The 24253-nt window shown below is 43.0% G+C and overlaps 2 protein-coding genes across 5 annotated transcripts; one reads left to right on the top strand and one right to left on the bottom strand.

Moving 5' to 3' along the window:
• Positions 1-6328: 6328 nt before the first annotated feature.
• Positions 6329-10777, top strand: LOC147432597 (ras-related protein RABB1c-like). 4 transcript variants are annotated; one of them, XM_086492471.1, is made up of 7 exons: positions 7119-7247; positions 7404-7523; positions 7641-7754; positions 8504-8582; positions 8670-8874; positions 8963-9031; positions 10480-10777. In XM_086492471.1, exons 3-7 carry the CDS (start codon positions 7667-7669, stop codon positions 10573-10575), a joined length of 537 nt encoding a protein of 178 aa, XP_086348597.1. In that variant the 5' UTR covers positions 7119-7247; positions 7404-7523; positions 7641-7666; the 3' UTR covers positions 10576-10777. The 4 variants fall into 4 exon arrangements, with proteins under 4 accessions (XP_086348596.1, XP_086348595.1, XP_086348597.1 ...); XM_086492470.1 differs by lacking the exons at positions 7404-7523; positions 7641-7754 and adding an exon at positions 6329-6618 and having other exon boundaries at positions 7108-7247; positions 8500-8582; XM_086492469.1 differs by lacking the exons at positions 7404-7523; positions 7641-7754 and adding an exon at positions 6618-6753 and having other exon boundaries at positions 7108-7247; positions 8500-8582.
• Positions 10778-13863: 3086 nt separating this feature from the next.
• On the bottom strand, positions 13864-22951 carry LOC147432596 (binding partner of ACD11 1-like). Its single transcript, XM_086492468.1, has 4 exons — positions 22223-22951; positions 21825-21900; positions 21612-21728; positions 13864-14813 (listed from the first exon to the last, which is right to left on the bottom strand). Exons 1-4 carry the CDS (start codon positions 22387-22389, stop codon positions 14121-14123), a joined length of 1053 nt encoding a protein of 350 aa, XP_086348594.1. The 5' UTR covers positions 22390-22951; the 3' UTR covers positions 13864-14120.
• Positions 22952-24253: the final 1302 nt, after the last annotated feature.

Genomic DNA, 24253 nt, shown 5'->3' with positions numbered 1-24253 from the left:
ATCTGGTTCGAACATATCTACCTCAGCACTAATTTGTAGTGCCAAGCCTGATATGTACTTTCGCTTCAATTTCCTGCGAATAACATGTTCAATAGCTTGCAATTGAATTAGACAATTCCAAAAACGGTCAGTGTAACCCTGTACATCTTCATTTCTACCCTGTCGAATTAAATCCCATTGACGTCGTACCTTAGCTTTGTATTGTGTGGGAAAAAATTGGGGTAAGAACACTTTTTTAAATGCATTCCATGTGCGTGGTCTTCTTCCATGTTGTTTGGTGGCGTTCCACCACAATGCAGCGCTGCTAGTGAGATGATTGGATGCACACTTTACCATTTCACGCTCGGGAAAGTCTTCATCATGAAAGTAGTCATCTAGTTGACTAACCCATGCTAGAACCGTGCTAGCATCTTTAGTACCATCAAAATCTTTGAAAGTGAAGGCTTTTCTGCTAATTTTGTTCTTGGGTGCCGGTGCAGATTCGGTGCGTGCAGAATGCAATAATTTGTCTTCAAGTTCTTGTCTTCGCATGCGTTCATAGGTGAGTGACTGCTGCAAATTTTGAAGTTGCTCTGCAATCGTGGGTGCATGAGGAAGATGTGCCATGATTGCGTGCTTTTCTTTTTCTTTTTTTTTCTTTTTTTTTAAAAATTTAATAAATAATTAAATGGTAATGCTTAAAAAGGCTATTTGATGATATTCACAGATGTAATATGCGGAATAAAATAAAATAAATAACAGAAATGTAATGTACTTAGCTGAGAACGAGCGGTGGCGTCCAGTCCAGAATGGCGATGCGCTAGGAAATTGCCAGAGAGTAGACAGTCCGACGGTGCATCAGCTAGCCGATCGAATTTTTGTAACGCCCGACCTCACGTATCCTCAAAAGATAATGGTAATTTTAGCTTTTCACTGTAAACTTTGGTTCGTAAAATCGGCTATCTTTGATGATAGCGTGATTCCGAAAATTATCATAACAAAATCCGAACCACCAAATGTAGTCCGATATGGTTGACGAGGAATGGACAGCCCATATTTTTCCTTTGAACAGCAAGAGAAAGTGCTTGTGTGGCCGAAGGAGTCGGTGGCTTGAAGTCTTTTAATAATTCGATTGGCGAAATTTGACTAATGAAATTGGAGTTGGGAGAAGAGGGGATGTGTATTGGTCCTTATTAAAGGGGGCAAAAGGGTTTTTTTTTTTCTTAATTTGGTTGGTTGGCCAATTTAAATGGCAAAAGTTGCAAGTTGTTGCAGTGGGCGACCGGCCAACACTTTAATCCTCCACCTTTGGTTTTACAAAAGGTGTGGAAAGGCTTTTAATAGCCTGCATGGCGAATTGGGAAGCTGCGGGCAGTGCGCTGCGTGGAGTTTGGCTCAGAGCGCCGTGCAAAGGAAGCTTCGGACTGCGAGGAGGTGAGGGCTTTTACCCGGCAGGTCTAGGAGACCGCATCGGTGGCAGCTACGAGTAATTTCATGTAGGTCGTCATCACGAACTGGAGGTCCTTCCCACGGCCGGAATTATAGTTGAGAGCACTGTTAGGCAGCCCTTCCCACAACAGAATTGAACCGGATGGCGGAATTTGGGGATGAGGAAGCTCAAGGCAAGGCAAATTACCAAACTTGAAAATTGCCAATCGTTCGAAGCCAAAAACGTCCGATTCTCCAAGCTTTCTTTTTTTTTTTACTTTCCTCTTGCCGATTTTTTTTTTTTCAAAGCCTTGCCGATTTCTTTTCAATTGTGGTCGACATAGCTGTCTTTGATCCTTGATCGGATTCTACAATCCCTTGCTACTTTCTTCTTGCCTTCACAGTCCGCAAGGATTAAGTATTAAAATTGAAAGTGAATTCTCGACATACCATCATTTGGGTTGTTATGAAGCCGAGTTGGAAATCAGTCGTTGAATAGCCACCAATTAACAGGCGAGTTTTTCTTTTGCAATTTCGATCAATTATACTTCGAATTTTTCCACGAGTCCTTGAATTGCAAAATCGATAAATTGCGATTGGGATTTTGTCGATTAGAGGGACTCCTTCTTAAAATTGAAATCTGGTGCCGATTTATCCTCGAACCTGAAGCTCTGATACCACTGTTGGGAGAAGAGGGGGAGATCGACCGCTTAGAATATTCAACATAAGCTTTCAAGCAATCACCATCAAACTGTCCACCTCTTCTTCCAATTTCCAAGCACACACACACCTAGACTATGACACCCACACACACAGTAAACATAGAATTGACATAGACAAACTTGTAAGAGAGTGTAAGAGATGTGTAAGAGATGGAGATTAGATTAGAGAGTACACAGCAAAATAACCATAGCTTAAGAGAGTAGAGAAGAGAATCTGCAAGAGAAAGGCCTAAATCTAGCCCCAAACTCCATCGGCACCTCTCTTGTGGAGTTGGTATTTAATATATTACTTTGAGTTTAAGGTGCCAAAAATTGAGGCCCCTTTTTTACAACCACTTTACTATTGCAAATGAGTGAAGCTCATTAGTTCTTGCATGACCCATAAGGGGAGTTCCCACTACAACTATTTACAGAGCCATGGTGGCTTATTGAAATGATGTTCTAAGATACTGTGCAAATATAAAATAGCCAAGAGTAATTGCCGTCGCTTCTTCATCAACTCTCCGCATTCCACTCTACAAAATCATCATCAACTCAATTAGTAAAATAAATAGACAACAAATAATTAACCATTACGCCTAGCTATCCCAATTGCAGCTAACCACTACAACAGGAGGGTGCCCAGTCTCGTAACAACCATCAAGTAATATAACCTCGGAGGGGAATAGCTCTGAAGAGTCAGGGCGTCCAGTGAATGGAGTATTCACATGCACACTCTCCAAGAGCATGGGGTCTATATTGGTTATTAATGGTGGTGAATTTACTTCCACACCCCTTTATTTACATCGCTAGCTCCATGTTCGGAGTGAGTGGCTCTACTAAGAGTCTCTTTCAAGCGGCTAAACACACTCGGCCCAGACCGTGGGCCCATGGCATGCATATCTTGGCTTGAACTATCGAGGTTAGGCATCGGGTAATCTTCCATGACGTCGTAGTCAGAGGAAGAGTCACTAGATGCTATATTTGGGTCTCGAGTGGTACTACCTTGGGTTCCCGCTGAGGGCCTAGAGCCTAATGTGGAGGAATAATGGGTGCACGCATAACCAGAGACACTCTCTATGTGATCGTCCTCTAGGACACGACCAGAGCGTATGTGCATGTGACCTCAACACTCTAGAAGTGTTGGTGAGTGCCCGTGAAGGCCGCTCACCTAGTTTTTGGATGTTTTGCAATCCAAATTTACTCTTAATTTTTTTGTTTTTTTGGTTCTTTTTTCTAACCAAGCTATGGTATATGACGTATGATAGCCAAAACGAGCGTCTTGGTTAGAGGAACATGCCGTGCTTTACAGCCTCCGATTCAGTTACTTAATACCCTCAAAATCTTAAAAACAATCTTTTTCTAGTTGAGAAGAAGTCTAAAATTAGTAAGTCCAAGGAATAAGTGTGAAGGGAAGGGTGGAGGACTGAAGGACTTGTACATCATAAGTTTGAGGACTGAGGTTTGGGCTTGGGCTTGGGCTTGGGCTTGGGCTTGGGGGAAGATCCAGATCTCTTCCTTTTAAAATAAGATTTTTTCTCTTTTTGTTTTTTAATTTTCTTCTTGGTCTCAGATTTTTAGAGCGTTTTTTTTCCAAAAAAATAATTTATTTATTTATTTTATAACAAAGAAAACTTTTTCAAAAAAACTTTATGTGGATAATGTTTTGTTGCGTGGACGCCGAGCTCACGTGCACAGAGTCTACCTCACGTGCTCACACGACTGCACCTTGCAGCTCTGTCTATGCTACCCACATCTAACATAACTAATTAACACTAATTAGCACTGCACACACATTACCTAACACAGCCACTGCTCATTGGCAGAACTAACCACCTGCTCACTGTCTACTACACATTACAAGTCTACACTAACTAACAGACTTGCTAAAACCTGCACATTACAACCACTAACATATCTAACAAAACCTACATAGTGCAACAAAACCTGCTAAAACGTGCACATTACAGCCACTAACAGATCTAACACAAACTCAGACAAAAACTGAAAACAGATGAAAAGAATGGCTTCAAGAGGTAGCATAGAGTGCTCCTCGAGCTTAGTGCAAGGCAGTCCCCGACAGCGGCGCCAAAAATGTGTGCTTTTATCGCAAGTGTCAGAAGCTGGGAACTTGCCAAACATTGTGTGGGAGCCACGAATGGCTGCAAGCACACAACTAGATTGTCCTAGTAAGCTCAAAGAGGCAATGATGTGTCACTCACCGCTCAATGCTTTGACATCGTGAAGAATTACGTGCCGCAAAGAAGAAGGAGCCGTCGTCGCCGCGCTCAATTGCCTCGCCGCCGCCGTAATGCTTGATCACACATACTCTCTCTCTCTCTCTCTCTCTCTCTCTCTCTCTCTCTCTCAAGCATACGCACACACACACACTCTCTCGTGAGCACACGATAGAGAAGAAGATAGAGGTAGAGCAAGAGTACTTCTTTAGCATGCACCTCAAAGAATGAGGATTTTTGGTCAAAATGGACCTTTTACATGAATCTGACTCATTTACACATGGGCATCCATAGTGGCCGATCATAGCAAAAATCATGTAAAAATGGGATAAGTAGTGCGTCTCTCATCGACGATCACCTACGCAGATCGACAAGCCCAGTCCATGACTCAAATAAGTGATAAGGCGCCCGTCAAAGGTGATAGGGTGTCCGTAAGTGGTTAACAACCACCTCTTACAACATTCTTACACGGCAATCCCCCCAGTTTGATATACTCAGTTTGATAAATGCCCATTTTATTTCTTCTAAGGCACTCTCTTTGCAGATATTTCTAAGACGATACACCGAACCAATTTTGTAACAAACAAGAATACCGCCAGACACTTTTAGAAGACAGAGCGCTTTTTACTTGTCTACATTGTGTTATAAGATGTTAAATCAATTATCTCTAATATCAAGGCTTGTACTTACATTGATTGGAGCTTCTACCGATACAACTGTCATGAACCTATACAACTACTACTCACATGAGCTTAATTGATATGGGATGATCGTCAACATTTGGTACATACTTCAACATTCCAACCTACTCCAATTTGGTACCAAACAGGTAGTAAATGTTTTTTCTTTTATGATTTGTCTAGTCCATTGGTCACGTGCACACAGATTTACTGATTTAGTCAGTGTTGTGTAAATGTACAAGCAACAGATCAAATTGAATCTTTAACCTTGTTTGATTGGAGGGTGAGAATTAGCTAATGTGGCCTTATCTCTTTCCATTTTCACCAAGATCACATTAGACTCACCAAGTATGTCACCACACAATCTTGGAAAATCAAGACTAAGTGCAATCTAGGGAAATGTGCTTCAATAATATCAATCCCTCTCTCTCTCACTCAAAAATCTCAATGCATTTGTGGCCTCTACATGGCTTTGCACGAGGGACAAACACTTCCTCTATACACTTCTTTCTCTATTTTCACCACCCACCACCCATCTCTCTTGCTTGTAGCTACGACATGCGCGTCGAAGGGCCGGTATATGCCAAGAAAACCATAAACCGGAGTAGTGACCGGTAGGGAAACTGTTTTGAAGGGTCTGCCCCCCCTATCTAGGAAGTTCAAATTGTTGCATCAACTTCGAAAACCCCTCTAGAGGAGGATGGGTTAAGGTGTTGCATCTTGTCCCTCTCTACCCTTGCACAGACTCCTCAATTATGTCGTCGCTCCCTTTGTAGCGATAGGCATTCGTAAAGAGACCTTCCTCTTCCTTCCTCTCAGAGGGCCTCACTTGCTGAATTGCCTCTCTCCTTTTCCTTCCTTTCAGAGAGCCTCACCTCATAGACGTCCCTCCAACTTGCAGACCCTTCTTGTGACAGATGTTGGGCAGAGAGTGCTCTCACTGAGAGAGAGAGAGAGAGAGAGAGAGAGAGAGAGATATGCAAACACTGATGGCGATGTTTTTTTGGGGGTGGGAAGGGGAGAGGGGGGGGGGGGGGGGGGGGGGGGGGGGGGGGGGGGGGGGGCGACGACGATGTGGCAATATACTGGGAATCTTCTAACGAATGAATTTTATTAAAGAACACCCACCCAGCATGTCCCATTATATAATTAGGCTCCACCAAGTAATTATTTGATACCATTGTGCCATAAAGCAACGTTCGGATTAATAAAACCGACTAAGAATGACGTATGTACATACATGAGGGGGACAACACATGGCATAGCTTGGGAGGGGGCCATGTGTGAAAAGGAGTGCAATTCACGTTGGAGGAATTGAAACTTGAGTTTTTGAGAAAGACGAATTGTCACATCGAGATTGGGCGATCGCAGAGCTGCGCAAGCCGATTATTCCTCCACAGAAGAAAACCCTCTGCTCGGATCGTCAGCGCCAAAATCGTACTCTTGTCTGACGGAACTTTCTGCTGTCGATCCTTCTCTGTCGGACGTTTTTGTTTCTGAGATCGTGGGTCCTGCTGCAAGTACTTCCCTTTCTGTGCCTTCCCGCCATGTCTTATCAGTATCTCTTCAAGTACATCATCATCGGTGACACCGGTTAGTGAGGTTTTCTGCCTTAATATTGTCCGTGCGCGCTTTGTTCTCGTTCTTTTATGGGCGATGAAATTGCGACCACCGTGTTGGCCTTTTGTTTGGTGGGTTGCCGGCGTCCAGCATACATTTCAATGTTTTGTGAGTTGAAAATATCTGCTCTTATTTTCTGTTTGTTGATCTCTTCGATTTATGGGCTAAGGTATCCTCTAGCTGCTTGGAGTTGGGCTTTTGTGATGATGCTTGCAATTTAGGTCATGTGCAATTTAACGATCTCTTGAAAAGATGACTCTCTCATCGCTGTCCTATCTCGTGCCGTGGTCTACGGGACAGGTTAATTTGTTATAAGCAGAGAGTTCTTGGAGATTTTAAAATTTTATTCCAAGGTTTCTGGTGGTTCAATTTTCATTATATTTTGATATTGTCATGAAGTGATGTCAGCTTTCGATAGCTGTATAGTGCAGGTCCTCACTGAAATTCTACTTCTGGCAACAGGTGTAGGCAAATCATGTCTTCTGCTGCAATTTACGGATAAAAGGTTTCAGCCTGTCCACGATCTTACAATTGGTGTAGAGTTTGGTGCACGAATGATAAACATAGCTGGCAAACCTGTCAAATTGCAGATTTGGGATACTGTAAGTAAATGTTTATTCAAAAAACTTGAAGTTAGATTTCCTTAGTTGTGGGTTCATGTCTGCACAAGTTCTAGCACGACACATGAAGAAGGTTCAAGCTATCCCTGTTTTTTTCCTGGGGCCACATTTCACTTTGAGCCCTCATGATGTCACTAGGAAACTGTTGCAACATTCGTCGTGCTCTGCTGGCACCTTCTGTTGCCACCTTGTTTACATACGACTGGACAGAACCATATCCGCATGGTTCTTTTTGCATTCATACTCGCACAGACACAAGTAGGTTCTACATTGGTACTGTTTTTCATGCTCGAGGCGCTAGTGTAATCACTGTGATGCAGAAAACAGGTTTTTTTCAATGATTTTATTCTCCTCATACATAAGCATTTGATGCAGGCATTAATTGTAGACATCTTAATGGAATGTCTTTCCTATGCAATCTCGAGAATTTAAACATTTTTAACTGGATCATAATAAGTCTAACCACCTCGGTGAAGGTGATCATTCAAGGTACAATGTGCTCTCCCTTGAAAGTAGGCATCTCACATGTTTTTGAAGGAAGATGGTTGAGATGAATCAGTTTTGATGAGCTGTAAAAACTGTTTTGTGGGAATAATTGCTATCCAAGGCAGTCTCGTCTCACCACCACCACCAAGGTTAGCTTTATCCATGTAGAAGCGGATGGCCATTTGTAGTTTTATTTAATTTTCCTGTCTTTTTTAGTTAAAATGTAGTGGTATGGGATTTTTGCACGTTTGTCTGATGTCCTTGGTCAAAGTAAAGGTTGAGTTTTTGTGAAAGGAGAAGTTTTGATCTCTTTAATTTTGCACGTTTCTCATTCTTAGGTTGTCTTTGTTGTCTTTTTGCTTTTTTGTTTTTTGTTTATGTTTTTCTTGTACTCTATAGGTATATGGGGTCTGTTGATTGTGTGTGTTGTGTAGCTGGTACTATTTGATTTGTATGCTCAAATCTTTCTAATCTACAGAAAATATGTTTTCTGCTCCGTTAGATTTTCTCTCTATGAAGCTTTCTAATACTGTTCAATTGTGCAATGAAAAGTAGTAATGGTTTTGCTGGTAAGCTTGGCTTTGAAAATGTTGCGTATAAGCTTTGGATTAGTTATATTGCTGAATCCTGGCGGTGGAGGGCTTATATAGAGCTATCTTATGTTCAATATTGCAGTTGTGCAAGGCATATTTAGAGCTATCTTATGTTCAATATGGCTTGGCTTACTCATGGCTTTCAAATGTTTCAGGCAGGCCAAGAATCTTTTCGTTCAATTACAAGGTCATACTACAGAGGTGCAGCTGGAGCCTTACTAGTTTATGACATTACAAGGTAGGTCTCTTGGCAATTGAATGTTCCAGTTTTTGGAGTTGTCAGCTTTTCAATCAGCTGTTTGACAACCCTGGCATCGCATTGCAGAAGAGAAACTTTTAATCACCTAGCAAGCTGGCTTGAGGATGCACGACAGCATGCATCTGCAAACATGGTAATCATGCTGATAGGCAACAAGTGTGACCTTGCACATAGAAGGGCTGTGAGCACAGAGGAAGGGGCCCAATTCGCCAAAGAAAATGGGCTTATTTTCATGGAGACTTCTGCAAAAACAGCGCAAAATGTAGAAGATGTATGAGCTGTGTACCTGATTGACTTCTTGATAAACTTTCTTGTTCTGAGGCACTCCTCACCGAATGTTGTTGATCGCTTTGTTTCAGGCTTTCATAAACACAGCAGCGAAGATACATCAGAAAATTGAGGAGGGAGTTATAGATGTGTCGAATGAGGTCAGTTTTGTTTTTGTGATTTTATTGTTGCTCTTGACTTAGTTTGAAGTTTCTGCCGCATTTACACTGTTTGTGCTCAATCTATATGAAAAAACTGTTCTTTGTGAAGTATGAAGACACTGTTGTAGAGGTTTATACAACGGAGTATAGGAGAGTAGATGAGCGGTTTTGAATTTGTCTGAGAGCTGCTAAAATTGGGTACGCTTAGTGAAGAGGTTTGTGTCTTTGAGAAGGAGCTGTAAGGTGCACCGTTCCAACTCCCAACTTAGTCCTTTTCATAGAACACCATTGAGAGCTTCATCATACAGAGCTCTTAGTTCAGAGTCAATGTGTAGGTGAGAAGAGAGGTTTCTGTTTTTGGTCTACATAATAAGGCCTTAGTAAAGCATGGAACTCTTGGGAGCAATTTTGGACCATTGGATAAAGCTTATTGATCAGTGCTGCATGGCTAGTTAACGATGGCAAACCTATTTCCTTCATTTTTCTTGAACATAGTCTTATGTATATGAGGCCATTAGGAGAGACTTGACAACTTGACATTTTTTTTCCTGTTTCTTTAAGGACATTGAGTAATGGGTCACAAATTCTTTTTCTCATCCTTTTATGTGGACCATTGTGACTATTTTTCACCTTATTCTACTACATGTTTATTTTTTGTTTTCGCTTTTTGTTATAAATAGTACATATCTTTTAGTATACCCAAACTTAAAAAAGGATTGGGCTTGCCGCGTGCTCTTTGTTTGTCCAGTCTTTCTTCCTTTTACCTACTTGATACTGTTTCAAAAAGTGAATAGTAAGAAGATTTCCCTTTCACCAAACCCCTTCGTCTCCCCACCCTGCCCGCCTTCACCATCTCCTCCTCACCCATCTCCCTGCTCCTAATGGCTCCAAACGGAAAAAAAGGTCCTTCGCCTATGTTTCAGTGTTTCACTCACTTGCCAGATGCTTTCCTGGTCACACAGCAGCACACAGGTGACAGTTAGGTCAATTGCGGACATGCAGTCTTTGGGAGGAACCAGACTCACTCGACCCGGTGACCAGTAAATGTTCAACATGGGGCTGGGCAAAAAGCAACGGAAAGGATGCTGAACGTCTTGCATACGGGCGAGCCACATTTTCCATATATGCATACGGTCAATTGCGGACATGCAGTCTTTGGGAGGAACCAGACTCACTCGACCCGGTGACCAGTAAATGTTCAACATGGGGCTGGGCAAAAAGCAACGGAAAGGATGCTGAACGTCTTGCATACGGGCGAGCCACATTTTCCATATATAGAATTTTCTCTCACCCTTACTTTTGCTCCTAAAGATGTTTTGAAAGAATTTTCACTTTTTGGAAATTGTAGACCTATATGGTCCATAGCTTTATTTTTTCACAGCATTTGAATTCATTGAAAATAATGGGTGGCTTTAACTAGAGTGCTACTCTGCTGGTTGCTTTTTCAGTCGTGTGGCATCAAGCTTGGGTATCCCCCAGCAGGGGGGGGCGCTGGTCAAGGCCGGGGTGATTCTATATCACCCAACAGCAGCTGCTGCAGCTGATGAACTGATGTTTGCTTCAATTATTTGCTTATCGGATTGGCTTGCGGCTTCTTGTAAAAATGAAGGTTATGCACTTCTTGTGTAAACAGCAACAGGTTCTGAAGGAGATTTCATGTGCTGTGATGTATTAAAGAGAAATAGATGCAACAACACAAATTTTTTGTACAGTCTTGGCATTAATTTGAGGAGCAAGTTCTGTTTAGTTATGGTGCAGAGTTAATCTCTATGAGCAACAAATGATCTGTTTTGCTTGATGCCATAAATGAAGTAGTCCATGTTATAAATCAAGAAATCACGTCTTCCGTTTGTAGGGGTTGTGCCTGTTCAGATCACGGGACATGTTCGGTCTGTGCAGTTATATGCCGCATGCTGTACAGGTTTCTTATGATGCTATTATGCAATAGGATGCAGAGTCTCTCTCGTGAAGTATTTCTTGTTCAAGTTCCCCTTCATTCTCTTTCCTTTCAGTCATGAGAGAAGTACACAGCACATGCGCATGCGTTACACTTGAGTATTTCATATTGCACACGGGACTCAACATGGATGGGCAAGATGTTGCTATCCACATTCAAGCTTTAGTTAGATGGAAATGGATAGCCTCTACGTGAGTGCACACTGCTGCCATTGGCTCTTGTCGTTGTTTTCTCTCCCTTGTTGATGGTGGATTTACAGTTTCTTTTTCTTTTTGGCATTTTGCGGTAAATCATTCGTGTCTTAATGCAAGACATATGGTTCTTGTGAAAGAAACGAAGAGGGTTAAATGCTACATGTACTCTTTTGCATGCTGTTTATGTTTGTCACTTGGAAAATTTGAGCTGTACTTCGAAAGTATGCGTATGAATATAAAACGTATTATGGACCTGCAAGGGAGGCCATGCAATACTACCGCAGGTTTGCCTGCATGCAGGAAGGCGTATTGTCAGTTTTCTTCTAGAATTATGAGGGTGTTTTTGTGAGGTGCGATGCATGGCGAATTGCTGTATTAGCTGTCATTGGAAAGATCTTTGAGGTCTCTTGAGATTGTTCCATATAACTTCTCTCTCTCTCTCTCTCTCTCTCTCTCACGCGACAGGATTTGGCACCCATCTTCCAGGCGAATTTTCTGTTCTATGAAGGTCAAAATTTTCATGATTCTGTCACTAGAAGGGCTTGTTCAAAATATGCCCTTCTGTAGGAATGGGTAATAAAATAGGGCATCCTTCAGTGAAAGGGGAGTATGTTGAGACGCCCATCCAATTAGATAAGAACAGTCAAACTAGTATGTAAAATAGGAGTCTTGTTATCTCCAAAACTCTAGTTTGACCAAAGTCTCGTAAATAGGAATTCTACTGATATTGTCCACCAACATGATGTTTTCACCTACTCTTCATCAAAAACCTGTCGCTAAGTTACACAATCCACTTGTGATTTTTGTGGTATTTCGTCATTAAAAGGGCCAGATAAAAACAGGGGTTTTGTTTAGGTCTTGGCATTTCACTCAGCTGCATAAGCGTCCCAAAATTGCCAGGCAGTGTTCGGGAAAAATCATTTTCACAAACATACAAAAATCCCTCCAAGACGAATCTGAACCGGAAATTTTACAATACTAGCCAGTATTTTTGCAAAATTACAATATTTTTCATGTATTTTAAGCGAAATTTTCTCCTTCTTGCCCTCCCCTTGGCTACTTTGATTTTGCAACCAGCTCAAGGCTAAGCTGAGGCACACTTTTCCCGAACATTGTTGCCAGGTGAGAGTAATTGTGGAAGGAAAAAGCGGCTCCTAGTTTTGATGAGATGGAAATGTGAGCATACCTCAGCCGTCAAGGTCGTGGGGAGGGGGGCAGTGCATCTGAGCCGTTCGACTGCTGCACCTTATTTTGCAGAATGTAGCTCCGCAAGCATGCGATGCATGCCACATTAGCTGGCAGAATTTGCGCAGCCTGCAGCCAATGGCCAAGCTCCGGTGGAATCGCATGCTGTGCTGACACATCAGCGGCTGCAATCTGAGACTTTCGCCTGGAATCGCACTGTCTGCACTCTCCCAACTGCACCCTCTCTGCTCTCAGTGCATTGATAAGGCTTCACTACTTCGTGACTGTATCCTCTGCAGGTCAGTGTGTTGACCTGGCTCCCCTCTCCCACGACCATTGACGGCCGGGAATGGCCCTGCAGTGGCCATTCCTTGAAATAATGGGTGACCCCATGGTGACCGGCGGAGGATGCGCTCCCACCATGGCTCCCGGCCTCCGCCGGTCACCATGGGGTCACCCATTATTTCAAGGAATGGCCAATGCAGGGCCATTCCCTACACCATAATTCTCAAGTAGTATCTTCCCAACAATTACTGCCACCATACATCTTTCTCATCGAGGGGCCTAAAATTGATGGGCATAGTACAAATCTCATGTAATAGGTACTTTTCCAAGTCCCCTTTCACATGCCTTGTAATACATATACATAATTCTCACACACACACACACAAAATGACGGAATTCATACATTCTAGAATGTCAAATGGCAGGATGTTTTTTTGAAGCACTTCCTTTGATAGACAAAATGATCAACAGCCGTCAACTTTAGGCCTTGACAGCCCTCTTGATCTTCCGAGTAAGGCAGGCTTATTAACTACAATCCTATTGAAAGCCCTTGTTACAAAAACCTTGCACTAATTTAGTAGCCATGCACAGGCATGCATGTGTGATATGGAAGTGAAGCACTTAAGAGATGTCTGGATATATATTATCATCAGCAAAAGTAGCATTCTATAAGAAGAGAGAGGCTGGCACTTTGACATGGTCTCAGAGGCTCAGGGTTTAAATCATTGATTAGAGCTATTTTTGTTAGAGATTTTGAATTCCAGACCTTTATATGTGGACAACAAACTAGCAACATCCGCATCAATACAATGTAGTGATATGATCCCAAACGTGAGAGCCCTAAGAAGGCGGCTAACTCCCAGCTGTAGCCTGACATAAGTGCAAATCAAAATCATCTTAATGATGTTTTATTGCATTTTAAGTCCACTCCCTCATCCATGTCACCTTCATTCTAGTGTGGACATCAAATGCAGTTAGGCCATCATCGACTACCCTCCAGCCCAGCGTCGTGCATAAAGAACATAAACAGCCATCATTTTCTCTTTCGAGTGCCGCTAGAAGCTTCACAACCATACAAACAACGCTTAACAACACTTACAGATGACCACATTGGCACTAGGCCAAAACCCATTGCAACAGAATCACCACTGTAAACAATGCCAACACTCGAAGTACGTGGTTTCCTTACGACACCTCCAGAAGCTTAGACGACCACGTTGCCTTTTAGCAAAAACCCATTTATAATTAAGATTACAGTACCTCTTCTTGCTTCCTTCAAGCAATGCCACCACTCATTTGAGTAGTATAGGCCTAGTTACTGGCCGTCTTGGTCTCAAATAAATGTACATACATTTTGTTAGTATATAAAATATGTACATTTATGTTTGGACCAGAAAGAGAGAGAGATTCAAATTGCATATTACCTCCCTATACCAAGATGAAAAAGAGAGAAAAATTCTAGTCATGTTCACTCTTGTGGCCTGACAAAAGTGGTCATCTCAGTGAGTTGTGAGGGAGAACCCTCACCACCATCATGGTTGACATGAGACGAGGTATTAGGATTCCTCAAGGCAACACGCGAGAGCGCACCATTAACCCAAACACCTCCTGCTGAAACAAATTTGTTGTTTGCAACAGCAGAGCCAGCATTTGCAACACCTTGTTGGGCTGTCGCCAACGCTGACAACGTCCTCTGCCCTATTTGTAGCTTCTCATTGATAGCACATACATGCTTGTAGCATTTTTGCATGCCCATCCTCACATTGTTACTTCCCCGCCTTCCACCTTGAAAAGCTTGGTGTGCCCCTCCATCACAACTATCCCCCATGGTCGCACTTGTGTGGTTGCAAGTGCTATCATTAACATCATCAAATGCCCTATCCTTATCCTTGCCTTCATCTACATTGCTCACTATGCCTGCAGGGATGTGAGCATTATCCCCCGCTTTTAAGTCTTCGCTTTTTCGACGATCCAAACTGCCGTTGCCCAGATCTTTCAAGGCATCACTGTCCGTTGCATTTTTGCTTTTCTCGTCCAGAGAATTTTCCCTTTTCATTGCATCCTTGCCAAGAGAAAACCCTCCTGATAGCATCGACTTCACAATCTCCTGCGCTCTATTGATTGCTCCCAGTCTGGCTTGTGTTGGGATGCTTCCTTGGGCCTGCATTGAGACAATGAAGAGCATATGAATGTTAATTAATTTTCTGAGACTAAGCTCTTTATTCTCATGCACCTACTTTCAGATAATTATTCTTGTGATGCCCTAGAAGGATTCACCTTGCATTTGACATTACATACAAGCACACAACCAAGCAAACAAATGGATACCACTGTATCCAACACCACTAACCCCGCATCCCCCCAGGGCAATCGCTTTTCAAAACGTGTACCATATCACTTAACCGGAAGGATTATACATACCCCGAATATGCAAGCTTTGAGTATACATTAGAAGGGGTAGAGGGTTTACACAAGATACCCATAGTGTAAGTATAGCATACATAGGAATATTATTACAAATCTCTTAAACACACGTGATATAGGGAGTGCCAGCCCTGGGACAACCCCTCTCCCACATGGGTGTGCTGTCAGAAGGACTAGAGGTCGCAAAAGCCAATGAAACTTGCTTATAACCATCTAAACGCTAGGGCCAGTGCGAATGCTGCAGGCACCATGAGCATGTTCTGTCTTCTCTAGCAAAGGTCGAAAAATGTGGCCAATGGAAGGCACGCCGCACATTGGAGCCCTCCATTCTTGCAGTAGCATCATGTGAATCCATCGAGGGAGTCACGCATCAGCACTGCTGGAATGAGGCTTTGCATGGTCAGCAACACATCTACATCTCACAATAGCCCCTATACGCACGCCATTTTCAGCAGCAGGAAAAACTCTTCCAGATGCTAGATATGTAATGACTGTTGCCTTTCCAAAATGCACAAGAGCCACACTGCAAAAACTGGACGAAAAGAGCTCAAAATTCCAGAGTATTTATCCTGTAACCATTGTGTTAACATGAACTTCCAACACACCCAATATGCCCAAATAAGAGGCAACACCGCATTTCCCTTCACCATATTGACTACTAACCATCATCACGAGAAGCCCTGTGCCATCTGGCAAAACTCATGTGTATCCCATCGAAGAAGACAAAGGAAGTTTCACACAATCTTCCTCAGAAGGGGAATTCGATTTTCAGGGCAAAGGTCTCATAACAAGACCTCAGTGTGCACACGTTCGGTTGAAGGATGCTCATGTATGTGGGTGGTGAGTTAAATTTGAAGCATATATTATCCCTAGTATAAAACCATTGCTGGCAAGAACGTCGGACAAAATTGTCAATCCAAAGAACGTAGTTGACCCAACTAGTGCATAAAGGCTAAGAGAAGTGAATCTGGATTTTGAGATTCAGCCAGATAAATGAATACCTCAGTCTAAACTTTTGGACTAAACAACGGGCTGGAACACTTGCACAAAATGCACGATCAACACCCACAAAAGACTACAGAAGAAAGAAGATAATCAAGCAAGACTAATTTTCATCTGTTTAACAAACACCACCGACTACTACTGAACTATGACTTGGACAAAATAGAAAACAAAATAAATGAAAAAAAGCTAACTTGATGAAACTGCGGACAAAAACTTTTCTGTAAAGCTACATAAAAAACAAGTCAATGCAAAAACTCAATTCCTAAAATATAAACTCTTACGACAGAAATAAAAGACAAAAGGGGAAAGTCTTGATTCCTAACATAAGCTACAAACTACAATCAGATTCTACAATGTATGGAGTGTTGGGGTATAGGCGTCTGTGCCTTGCCCGGTCGCCCATAGTCTGGGCGCCCACTGACTTGTATACCTTATACATAGCATAAGTGTATAGGGGGCTGCTCACTCTTGGAGTCTCCCCACCCATATCTGTGTGTCGTGTGTCTCCTTCTCTCGCTCACTCTCCGTCTGTGGTGCTCCCTGATCCCCTTCAATTGGTATCAGAGCTATGGTGACCGCGGAGAGCACGGCGGCTTTGAGAGCTTCGAGGCGATAGCTCGCTCTCTCTCGACGGTAGAGAGATTAAGAAAGCAGAAGACTTGCTGTGAGAATGCAATGGGAGCTTGTGAGCTCAGTTGAGAGTGATGTAAGCTCTTGTGGAAGCTCAGAAAGGAGTGTGGAAGATTGTGTGTAAGTGAAGGTGCTGCCCTAAAAACTGTGTGCGCAGCAACACTGTTTTCAGATTCGTTTTTCTCCTTGTAGAATGCAGATCTGATAATTCTGTCCGCGATGCCCATCCGTTTCGACGTGGTCTACAACTTTGCAGAAGAAACTTTTTGCAAATTCCTCACCGTTTTGCTGATATTCAGCTCAGACTGACTGTATACAGAAATTCCAGATTTTTTGTTGTCGCATTGTGTGCGAGTTTGATGCACTTTTGGAAGCACGGGAGATGCTTGAAGTTGAGTGCATAAATTCTGAGCTGAAGATGTAATTGCAGCTTGTGTTAAGCTTGTGGTTTGAGGGTTTTTTGGTAGACTTGGGCAACGAAGTACGGAGGCGTTTACACACCATCAAGGCGGTCTCTTGAGAGACGCAGTTTTTTGGAGCACACAGGTGGAGCTTCTTTCACTGATTTTCACAGGATACTTTGGCAGTGATTTTGTGCTTGGATTCATGGTCTTTGCGGATGGTTTGCATATGGTTATGGCGCATGGTTGATGCCCATTATACATGCATTTTGACGAGCACTTTCAAGTGCCGGTGAGCTCTCTTGAGAGCATTGTTTTCGCATTGATCAAGTTTCCGGATTGCAAATCTTTTGGCGTTTGCTTATGCGCGGTCACTCCGTTGATGTATGGTGAGTGTAGTTTGATGTGCATTGATTGCTCATTGTATTGAGCTTGCAGGACAATGGTTATTTTGTGTTGATAGCCATTGTGCGTCAAAACTCTGGCGAAATTTTCCCAGGAGTTTTATGCGCATCATTTATGCGATCTAGGTAGAGATTGCGGATTGCACTCAGCATTTGCGTGCAGTGTTCTCTGCAGGTGGGAGATTTGTGCATGTGTATGCATCGATACCGCACAGTGTGGGCTTGGTGATTAGCTCACAGATTGCAGTGTGATACTAGAGCATGCGAGGCTTGTATTGACATTGCGGGAGCTCTATTTTGGAGTGTGTCTCACAGGTTTTACATTGTGTTTCTGGCCATATTTGTAGACAGTTTCCAGGTGTTGTTTGTGAGGTGGTTTTGCTATCTAGCTTGCTACTTGTGCTCATGGCAGAGACAGGTGATCGATCAGATTGTGAACTCTCACAGATGCGCGTGTTTGATGGGTCAGACTTTGCGGCATGGAGAGATTGTATGCTTGATGCATTGACACAACGAGGGTTGCATCGACCATTGAGTGGTGATGCAGGTAGACCTTCAAACATGTTTGACGATCAGTGGCAGGTGAGTGGTGATGCAGGTAGACCTTCAAACATGTCTGACGATCAGTGGCAGGAGCTAGAGGAGATGGCACTATCTACACTCTCTTTGCACCTTGCGGAATCTGTATATGCTCTTGTTATGTATGAGACTACTTCGAGAGCACTTTGGCGCAGATTACATGATATGTATGATAGATCTGAGTCATCACGGACTCGTGTGAGATATGTATATTCCCGAGCACGCCGACAGGTGACATGTTGGTATTGTGGTCATTCTGGACACGTTAGACGGCGTTGTTTTCGTCGTATGCGACGTCGTAGGAGACATGGCAGTCTCAGAGATGTACGTAGTGATGCCATGGACTCAGTTGCTTTGACAGTTGATGTAGATGTAGTGTCGGCGTATACTAGTGACGGGGATGTCACTTTTACCTCGAGCTATGCACGAGATGCTATACATGTGGATGGTGCACTCCCTTCGCAGTGGTTGCTAGACGCAAATGCTATGTTTCATGTCACGCCGCATCGTGCATGGTTTTGTAGCTATTCTAGCGGGATGCTTGGCAGTGTACGTTTGACCGATGGATCGGTGCATGCGATAGCAGGTGCAGGAGATGTGAGACTGTCATTACCGAGTGGTGCATCTTACTTGTTACGACATGTGCGCTATGTACCAGATTTGACAGTGAGTTTGATCTCGATTGGTCAGCTTAGAGATTGTGGATGCCAAATTTCGCTACGAGAGCGAGATTTTGTGATGCATTTGGGTTCGCTAGTGATTGCGAGAGGTGCCAGGAGTGGTACAGGTTACCCATTGCATGTGGATCACGCGAGAGACGGTGCTGTCTCTGTAATCACGCAACCAGGTAGAGAGCGAGAGAGCAGGCGAGTCTCTTTTGCTTGTGGGTTGCAGGATGCTTTGCATGGAGTGCAGAGTAGTGAGCTCGTTGTGCACACAGTTGGGGCACGACTTGAGCAGTCACACAGAGAGGTGACAGAGTCAGACATGCATGCTTTGCTAGTGACTGAGCAAAGCAGAGAGTCAGTTGTGCGAGATACGTCTATGCACGATAGACAGGTAGAGCGGTCTTGCTCTAGTGAGTCACGACAGGAGGATGTTGTGCAAGAGTCTATGCATACGGAGTTAGAGCATGAGAGCTCTAGTGAGAGACAGGAGATTGAGTGGTCATGTTTGCAATGGATGATTGCAGAGGAGACTGAGATGTCAGCGATTATGCAGTCATTCCTAGCTATGCTCGACAGTGAGCATGGGGATATAGTTGTGCAGGATGTCTTCCAACAGACACCTAGAGCAGCTGGTTTGCTCTGAGGTTGCACGACAGGTTGATGCGTCTTTTGCGGACAGTCAGGAGATGCATGTGGCTGACACGCCTTGTCAGTCAGAGATGCCTATTGCAAGGGATATATATGTTGATGCATGCTCTGTAGAGCTAGCAGGGCCCGCTAGCATTGCATCGGCATTCGGTGGTCTCATGTATGAGATGTTGATCTTGAGACCGGATATCGCAGCTGCAGTGGGAGCATTTGCAATTGGGGTTGTCAGTCGTCTGTTGACTGATGATGGCATAGTGCACGAGGGAGATATGCAGGTATTGCGTACATACTTGCAATACATGTGCGGTACGTCTGGTGGTGTATGGACTTACACGGGAGCAGGACAGCCGGATGCACATGATCACAGCCAGCTAGTGGGCATCGGTTGAGAGCGGTTTTCTCTCGCCTTTTGTAGTCTTTAGACTAGGTTCTCTTGCTTAAAGGCACAGTCGCCTTTATGTGGGAGGTTGTTGGGGTATAGGCGTCAGTGCCTTGCCCGGCCGCCCATAGTCTGGGCGCCCACTGACTTGTATACCTTATACATAGCATAAGTGTATAGGGGGCTGCTCACTCTTTTTGAGTCTCCCCACCCATATCTGTGTGTCGTGTGTCTCCTTCTCTCTCTCGCTCGCTCTCCGTCTGTGGTGCTCCCCGATCCCCTTCATGGAGGTAGGAGAGGAGCACAAGAAATGACGACTTGAGAGAGAGAGAGAGAGAGAGAGAGAGAGAGAGAGGGCCTACATAACGTGATGGGAGAATGTGTGTGGCCCCCTAGCTAATGCCTCTCATAAACACTCCATAAAAACATCGGCTTCGCCATGAATCCAATGGTCCGTAGATTATAACTACTCACAAAAAGCTTGAGCCAAGGGTCCATGATTTCTCCCAAGAGTCTCCTAAGGGCTTGGTAGGCCGTTGCCCGGACCCCCAAGGGCTAGCATTTCTTAATCATAATACTGATCACCTAGGGTTTACTGACTGCACTGTCCAGCTAACTCTACAATGTTAGAATGAGATCTATTACACCAATGAAGGGAGAGGTCAATTATACACAAGAAAAGTGGCCCTAGAAGTGTGCTTCAATGGGGTTGCCTAGATTTGGACCTAGAAATGGTGCAAATGAAACTAATATGGGGTCACCTCTAATACAACCATAAGATGCAATTCACTTAAAACACCGTCTGGTGATGACGAAATCTCCAACAATTTACACACCCGGAAAGAGAATCTTCATTGACCTTTCCTGATTTTCTTCAAAGCCTAGGAGTGAGATCTTAAAAGGACACTGAATCCCATATGCAGCTGGTGTCGAGAGAACTCCTCTTGTTTCTTCCAAGTTACCGCATGCACCCACTAGTGGACCCACCCTTGTATACCCATGGTGTATCTATACTTGTCACATGGAGTCTTTACTGCTCTCACCCATCTACATCACTTGAATAGCTCGAATATTTCGAGTCCAATATTAGCTCCTTGATTCCCCTCTTTGGTAGGTGGAATATCCCCAAATTAGTGCTAGTCAAGATACCTTCTTCCTGCCTATATAAAGTTACTCATCTTGTGCGAGCTGCTATTCTTGTATGCATCATTTTCAATTTATCTGATTTGGTGTTAGTTTTCTCATCAATGTCTTGATTATGTGCTGATTAAATCATGCTTATTCAATGATGAATGACACACATGTATACCCACCGTAGCTCCAACAGCTGGATGCACCAGTATATGCTAAGGAAATCTATGATGATGCTCTTACTATCTTCACCCATCTATACGGAGACCAACTGTGTGGTCTATTGCAAAGAGGCGGACAATGGAGACCCCAGGTAGATAACATGCCTATTACCATGAATATCCTGCATGACAAATGAAACCTCGACCTCCCCAATATAAATGGAGCAAAGCTTGTGACTTGGGGAGCGGGTCAACAACTCTATGGCACCGTGCACGTTTATAGGTATGATCGTCGTGTGCATTGATATGCAGGCATGGAGATAGAACATATCTGTCTCAAAAAAATCCATTAAGGTACTGAACAAGTTCATGTGTATTAGTGCTCTCTGTGCCATGCTAGAGAGGGCAACAAGCAGTAGGTCGCCATCACGAGAGCTCCTCTCTCTCTCTCTCTCTCTCTCTCTCTCTCTCTCTCTCGCATGCATGTCATGTGCCATGTATGCAAAATGAACACGCAAACAAAGAGCACCTCAAAAGAGCTTTTTGCAGGCTCCACGGGTTCCAAAGGTGATGATGTCTCTGTTTCAGCTGTTGCTGTGTTGTAACACGGTGAAATGGTGACCTCTTTGTCAAGAATAGCCGAACCCTGCAAATAGCATGACACAGAAAGTGGGACGGATCAAATTGCAGGAGAGTCCAAAAACAGTCTGTCAAAAGGTTGGAGAGAACCTGAGAAGCTTACAGAAAGCAGTAGAGCAATTTTGACAGAGTTCTGGTCCGTGAATGTCACATAAGCAGTTTGTGATTCATCCTCATCACTGCAGAAAAACCATTGAGACAGATGAAGAGCACAGATGAAGAGGACGACCATAGCAACAAAGTTTTCTTTGTTAACAGAGTCACATTCGAGTGGGACATGCCCTGGACCAGTTTAAATTGCCTGTCTTGGAGCATATTACCCCAGTACCAAGCAGACTTCCGATGACTCTCATGGTACTGCGGCGCGCGTGTGTGTGTGTGTGTGTGTGTGTGTGTGTGTGTGTGTGTGTGAGAGAGAGAGAGAGAGAGAGAGAGAACCATTACCATAGCTTTGTAAACACTTGCAACCTTTCAAATTAACAGATCTGATGTAGATGTTACCTGTTTAGGTTAACACTCTCTATTTTCCCAGAAAAAGAGAAGAACTCTTCAATCTCTTTGATTGTGGCTTTGGAGGAGATATTGCTCACTTTCACTGTGCCTGCCATTACCCTTATACAACTTGAATCCAAGCTGTTGCTCCTTGCCCCTATCTCATCTCTTAGCATACAAAAAAATGTGGTAATTGAAGTACTATGCAATTATGCATACACAGTTACATGTAGAGAGAAGGGGTGCATGTGTTACATGTGTATGCAGAAAAGCATAAGAGCTCCAATCTCATCGTGTATGCATGTGTATGCAGAAAAACTTAAGAGCCCAAATCACATCATGTACTTTTGATGCACACAGGGAGCAAAGATGTATGTATGTATGCAGAGAAGCTTGGTACAAAAACCCTAACAACCCAAATCAAATCATATATGTGTGAGCACTTATACTATGCATACACACATACGGTCATACCCTACAAGGAGAAAAGTTAATCTGTAGGTTTGCAGAAAAGCTTAGTGCAAAAAGCTTGGACAACCCAAAATCACATGATAGGTGTGTGAGCACAGAGCTTGTAAGTACCATCATAATGGCTAAAGAGGGGATCAAGATAGTACAAGAAGTGCACAAGGTTCTAGAGTCTAGAGGATTGAATTTTCAGACAGATTTTTTGTGAAATTTGTACACATAATTTGCAGGTAAAAATGGGTGTAGTTTATGTTGAATTTTACTTCAATTATCTGTGTATGCATTATTAGTTAATAAATCTGTATATACACAGTGCAATATAATTATTATATTGAAGAAATTGGGTATCTTGTAGCCCTAGAGAAAGAGTGATGAAAATATAACGAAGCAAAAAAGGACAAAAAAAATTCCTTGCCTTTTCCATGGAAAAAAATCTGCCAAAAATCAACAAATTGGCACTTTTCAGTGGTTATTTTAGAGCCCAATTTTGGCCCCTCTGTTCAGAACACCAGCTTTTTTTTGGCTAAATAAAATATTTCTGCAATTTCTGCAAAAAAGTACTTGATTTTTCTTTACGCAGGAAGGGTTGTACTATTTTTGACTTTCTTATTACTTTGCTGAAAAATGTGGAAATAATTCTTATTTTCGTCTTAATGGGCTTGGGTTTTCTTTGATTTTAAGAAATTTCCTTCTTCCAGCCTTCATCAGGCCGCCCATGGAATTTGAAAGAATTGTTCCATTTTGATTCCCTAGAACAAAATTCGAAGGAGCAAAAATATCACTACTCATAAAATAAAAGGGATATTGTGCAAAAGAACCGACTCTTCCTTTTGTGGACCACCTTTCACCTTAAAATATGTCCTTTGACTTTTGGGTTCTCAAGAAGTCCCGAGTTCTAAACTCAAGAAAAGTGTGTGTGTGTGTGTGTGTGTGTGTGTGTGTGTTGGGGAGGGGAGGGTTGGTTGGGGCGGATTGTCCCTCACATCACTGTTAGAAAAAAACCGGGGTCTAGTGTATTTTAACCGACTAAAATTATAAAATCCCAGATAGATTTTAAGCTTGCCTTTAAGAAAACGGGCAAATTTACACAAGTTTTAGTGTAATTATCGGAAAAATCTTCAAATTTTGACCTGAAAACCGGGAGAATTTCAAGTTTCCCCTTATTTTGATCGGTTAAGAAAAATGTTTTTTTTTAGCCCTGTCTCACATCGTCGCCAAGACTTGAACACAAGAGCGACTCAAGTTGGTTTCTTTTGTGGTCATAAAAGTGAGGAAAGATATATCTTAACACACACAAAATATATGTATGGGTGGCCCCTAAGTAGGACCAAATAAATCCCAACGCTTAGTCTTCCTCATCCACGGGGGAGGGAGTCTATCTTGACCTGCACATATCCGAAAAGTCTTGGATCCTTGAAAATTTTCTTTAAACGTCCTTGCCAAGAACCGTGCTCCAATCGTCCATATGGGCATAATTGTCTTGTTCAATCTTAGCAGCCCTTCCTTGCTATGTTAATGATTCATAGAGCTTGGTCATGTCTTTCAAGATAGCACATCTTTTCCTCCACATTG

The sequence above is a fragment of the Adiantum capillus-veneris genome, chromosome 20 (assembly GCF_014529385.1).
Source record: "Adiantum capillus-veneris isolate H3 chromosome 20, ASM1452938v2, whole genome shotgun sequence".
NCBI classification, from domain to species: Eukaryota; Viridiplantae; Streptophyta; class Polypodiopsida; order Polypodiales; family Pteridaceae; genus Adiantum; species Adiantum capillus-veneris.
Note: the sequence above shows the minus strand (reverse complement) of the source record. Positions and strands in the feature narration are given on the sequence as shown.

Excerpts from the sequence above, each read along its gene's own strand:
- LOC147432597 (XM_086492469.1), top strand. The coding sequence starts at position 6,675 with ATGGGCGATGAAATTGCGACCACCGTGTTGGCCTTTTGTTTGGTGGGT. Across the intron at positions 6,754-7,107 it reads AGCATACATTTCAATGTTTT|GTGTAGGCAAATCATGTCTT; the intron begins GTGAGTTGAAAA and ends TTCTGGCAACAG. Across the intron at positions 9,032-10,479 it reads TTATAGATGTGTCGAATGAG|TCGTGTGGCATCAAGCTTGG; the intron begins GTCAGTTTTGTT and ends TTGCTTTTTCAG.
- LOC147432596 (XM_086492468.1), bottom strand. The coding sequence starts at position 22,389 with ATGCTAAGAGATGAGATAGGGGCAAGGAGCAACAGCTTGGATTCAAGT. Across the intron at positions 21,901-22,222 it reads GAGAGTGTTAACCTAAACAG|TGATGAGGATGAATCACAAA; the intron begins GTAACATCTACA and ends GTTTTTCTGCAG. Across the intron at positions 21,729-21,824 it reads AAATTGCTCTACTGCTTTCT|GGTTCGGCTATTCTTGACAA; the intron begins GTAAGCTTCTCA and ends TGCTATTTGCAG.